The 5,088-nt window shown below is 30.7% G+C and overlaps 1 protein-coding gene across 1 annotated transcript; it reads left to right on the plus strand.

Annotated features, from left to right (window-relative positions):
• The first annotated feature begins 1,437 nt into the window (after nt 1–1,437).
• On the plus strand, nt 1,438–4,781 carry LOC134723039 (uncharacterized). Its single transcript, XM_063586672.1, has 4 exons — nt 1,438–1,546; nt 2,595–2,683; nt 4,388–4,493; nt 4,777–4,781. Exons 1-4 carry the CDS (start codon nt 1,438–1,440, stop codon nt 4,779–4,781), a joined length of 309 nt encoding a protein of 102 aa, XP_063442742.1.
• The last annotated feature ends 307 nt before the right edge of the window (nt 4,782–5,088 follow it).

Below are 5,088 nucleotides of genomic sequence, written 5' to 3' on the forward strand. Positions count from 1 at the left end.
TGATTGGACAAACAATCAAAAACAAATAACCTCGGAATCAACTAGAGGTTAGTTTACATTTTTTTTTTATTCCATTGGATATATTGACAAACTATGATTTCCTGAGCTCGAGACTAAATATGACTGACAATTCACTTATGCGCTTTACACTTGTGTGATTATATTGGCTCACGATTGTTTAAATAATTTTAAATGATGCATGAAAGAACTTGACGTTTAATTTAAATCGTACCAAGAACTCAGAAAAAAGATGGCTGATAGGCAAATCTAAAAGCAAAGATACAACAATATTTAGATTTCAGTGGAAGGAACAATGTAAACTGATTATTAAAGCAACGTATTGCGATGTGTTTCTTTATTCTACATTGGTTAGAGGTATAGGGGGAGGGTTCAGATCTCACAAAACATGTTTAACCCCACCGTTTGTTTGCGCCTTCCCAAAGTCAGGAGTCTCTGGTCTTTGTAAGTCTTGTATGTTTTTTTTTTTTTTTTTTAACATTTGTCCATTCATAGGTTTTTGAGTTTAGTGTGACGTCCATTTTCACTAAACTAGTACACAATTCTATTTTAAGAGACAGCTGAGTATTACCTCCAGGTGCGGGATTTTCTCGATGCGCTGAAGAAACATTGGTGGCCCTCGACTGTTGACTGTTCTTTGTTCGGGTTTTTGTCTTTTTGACATATTCCCCATTTTCATTCTAAATTTTATACATATATCGACGAAACTGATAAAATACTACCTTATCTAAACGAAAGTATGCTAAAGAAATCAATGTTTCTGTCAGACTGTACAAATGCGGTTAGTCGTCTTTTGCGTTTTGAAATAATTTGACAATTTTTAAACGAATTAAACGGCTTTCAAACTTTTTACATCTGAGCATAGTTTTGTGTGGACGTAGCCCGCGTCTGGTGTATATAAATATAACCTGTTACCTTTGGTAACCTTTGATGTTACCTTTGTTATTCGTTTGTTTCTCTGTCCTATATTTTCTCCCATTTATCTACTTATTTATTGTAACCCTGTCGTGTAATGTTGTCATTTAATGTTAAAATCAACACTGCCAATAAAGCGGGAGGTTTGGCATGCCACAACCCAGCATTGTTTCATAAAATGTCCTCTACCAAGTCAGGAAAATGGCCATTGTTACATAATAGTTCGTTTCTGTGTGTGTTACGTTTCGATGTTGTGTGTCTGTTGTGTCGTAGCTCTCTTATATTTGATACGTTTCCATCAGTTTTAGTTTGTAACCCGGATTTGTCTTTTTCTCTATCGATTTATGAATTTTGAACAGCGGTATACTACTGTTGCCTTTATTTAAGCTATAAATCATTATTTAGATATTCTAATTGTATCATTTTTTCCAAATATAACCAGTAAAAGAAACATATGCAATTTTTATCACCAATAAATGTATTGTGTTGTGCATTTCAGGCAACATGTTATTGATCGTATTCTTGTTAATGTTTGTAATGATGACTCAAGTGAATGGTGAATGTACATGTGGAAATAAAACTCTACACCAACATTTCTGTGATGACGAATTCGGTATGTGCAGTTTAATCTAAGTATCGGCTTTCAAGTTCAAATATTATTATCAGTCATCAATACATTTTCAAATATATTTCAAAAATTTAAACTTGTTTATGAAGTGGACACCAAAGTTGTCTGGTTTCATCATAGAGGGTTTGTTTGACTATTCGTTTTATTTTTAAATACTTCGTACATCTATCACAATAATTCTGAGTTGGCGTATTATAATCCTTTACGAAATATCTTGAAGGCTACATTTTCTTTACATAACGATCACATTACTACATTTTTTTTTATAAATCTGCCTTGTGCAATCCATTACTTTTTTTAAACCATGATGATTTCAAGTTTACTCAAAATGTTAATACAAAACAAAATCAAAAATAATTGTTCAATTGACATATATACACTTGTTATCACAGGTACCAGGTTTATAATTTTATACGCCAGGCGCGCATTTCATCTACATCAGACTCACCAGTGACGCTCAGATTAAAATAGTTATAAAGCAAAACAAGTTCAAAGTTGAAAAGCATTGAGGACTCAAAATACAAAAAAGTTGTGCTAAATAGGTTAAAGGAATCTATTCCTGGGATAAGAAAATCCTTATTTTGTAACAGGAATTTTATAAAAATAACCATATAATTGATATTCATGTCAACACCGAAGTGCTGACTACTGTGTATTAATAGTTGTAATAATTTTATCTTTTACTTAACTTTACATTAAATTGGAAAAGATACTGAAAAAGTCACTAAAATTAAAATAAATATTAATAAATTTATTTTACATTCCGTATTCACACGACACTTAGTCACCATGAATATCAAAATGATTGAGTCATTGGTTATTTGTATCTTAATAAGTGAATTTAATTGAGTTTCAATAATACAGCTTTGGCTTGATAACTGATACATTTAAGGACGCCTTCAAACGCGGGAATTTCTCGCTACATTGAAGACCTGCTGGTGACCTTCTGTTGTTGTGTTTTTTATGGTCGGGTTGTTGTCTCTTTGACACATTTCCCATTTCCATTCTCAAGTTTATATTCATGTACTTTCAGTTGTTAAAGTTGTGATACTAGATCACAAACTAAGCGATGACAGTGATAATGGAAGAAAATACATAACGTATGTTTTGAATAATTACAAGGTAAGGAAATAAAACGATTGTCACATAGACGACGTCATATGCATAAACAAACAGAACAGATACAGTTTAAAAACACAATCGACTAGGCAAAAATCCAAAAAACAATTTACGACAAAAAAAATTGATAAAGGATATTTCATATAATCAAGGACATATTCTATGGATATCATCCAGTGCTTTGAAAATGATTCTGCAGAAAAAAATCACCGTAACACTTACAAATAAAAAAAAAGGAATTAAGTGGTTAGTCCTTCTGTAAACCACATGTATTGTAATCCAAAAATAACTATCTGTATTATAATCCAAAAAAACCCATCTGTATTGTTATCCAAAAATAACCATCTCTATTGTAATCCAAAAATAACCATCTGTATTGTAATCCAAAAATAACCATATTTATTTCTTATGCAGCAAAAATACTGCAATCTGATTGGTTGACTACCCCGGTGTAAATAACACCCCACCCTGGTTCACCCGGGGATAAATAAAATTTTGCCAAAATTTAAAAAAAAAAAATTGCGAGAAAAAAAATAAAAATAAAATTTTTCAAAATTAAGAAAAACAGAAGATTTATATAAAAAAAAAAAAATAGAAAGAAAATGCGAAAAAAATTATATAAAAAAAATAAAATAAAAAGTATTTTACAATGTGCAGCAACATGGACATTGAAAACATATTACGCTGGAAATTTCTCATTACCATTTTTACAATTTACTTACATCCTGGTTTCAAAATGAGTAAAGGAACTTTTCATAAGAAATAAATTCGTTATCTTGGTGTAATCAGGGGTGTACGGAATTTTACACCGTTGTTGCAAATTCATACATACATTCGGCTGCGCCTCAGAGTGTATGAATTTTCAACAACGGTGTAAAATTCTGTACACCCCTGATTACACCAAGATAACTAATAGTATTGTAATCCAAAAATAACCATCGTTTACAGTTAAGAAAAATAAAGAATAGCGGAAGAATATATTCTTTATGAAGCAAGAACTTTTAGAAGGTCTACAATGTTAAAAAAAACCCTGCTGAATTAAACCTAAATAAACATTGTTTTTGCAATATAAAAGTACTCTTGCATAAACATCACAAAGTTACTAGAAACACCTCAAAATTTAATTGTCTCTTTGTTTAAGTAATCACCACAGCATATCATTCTCCAATTTCAAAATTTGGATCGGTTGAGTAAGAAAATTGTTAAGTAGAATGTACATACATTTCGAAGCGGTGACAATTACTCCACTCAAGCATAACCGGAAAATCTTCTCACGGTTTTCATTGCAGAACCAATTGTGTAAATTACCAGCCGCGAAAGCCCACAGACATATAATAAACCACTGGAGATAACATTACAACAGTCGTTGTATGGTTTTTCTACCAAAAATATGTACAGAGAAAACCATTTTGAGCGATAGTTATTTCTACAACAGTTTATGAGTCACTACGCGATTTTTCTGATTTTTAAAGGGTATGTATGTAAATTGAATCGATTTACATAAATTCATAGAACTGCTATGAATTATAATTATGAAATCTCTGTACACGTTGCATATTCGTGAAAGACTTACATTTCAAATTCAAACTACTAAATGTTTTACAAAATTAAAACATGTCAATCTGTATAATAAGTTATGTAATCGAATTTGAAAATATGAATACATGTTATTACGTATATATACTGTACGCGTTCTTCTTTTGCAAGGAAAACAATGAGTTAATGCCATGGGACTATATGGAACTGTTTACAAATTCTACAAATAGCACGTGTGGTGTTACTCTTATGCCATTTCACCATTACATTTTAGGAGGTATGTATATTAATTTTATGTGAATATCTTATCAATACCATTCGAACCTAAGATACGGAAATTGAATAAATAATGCTGAACTGATGACTCCATGCTTTTTTTTTTATATTCAAAGCTCTAACATTCAACACTGTCATGACTATGCATGTAAGAGATTTTTTGTTCATTCTAAAACATGTATTATAGTTAACTAAACCCAAGTTAAACTTCCTCCTTGGATTTTGATGGATTTATTTTAAAGGCCAATTAGAGACTCTTTGTAAGTTTCATGTATATTTTAAAGGCTAATCAGAGACTCTTTGTAATTTTCATGTATTGTAACCTTTACCAAATGAAATTAGACAATATTTCGGAGATACTTATTTGTCCTTATTTCCATAATTGTCTCAATTTGTTTTTGTTTATTCACATTGACTTTTTATTCGAATATTCAAAAGAACTTTTAAGAGTTTTCAAAATTGCATTCATTTACCTGTACATTTATGAACACGTGCATAATAATAAAAATAAAAGTCAAATCGACAGATTTCCGAATTATACAAAACCAATAAAAAAAAACACATGTTGAGGTGAAAATATGGTATTCAACTCATGT

The sequence above is a fragment of the Mytilus trossulus genome, chromosome 6 (assembly GCF_036588685.1).
Source record: "Mytilus trossulus isolate FHL-02 chromosome 6, PNRI_Mtr1.1.1.hap1, whole genome shotgun sequence".
Classification (NCBI taxonomy): Eukaryota; Metazoa; Mollusca; class Bivalvia; order Mytilida; family Mytilidae; genus Mytilus; species Mytilus trossulus.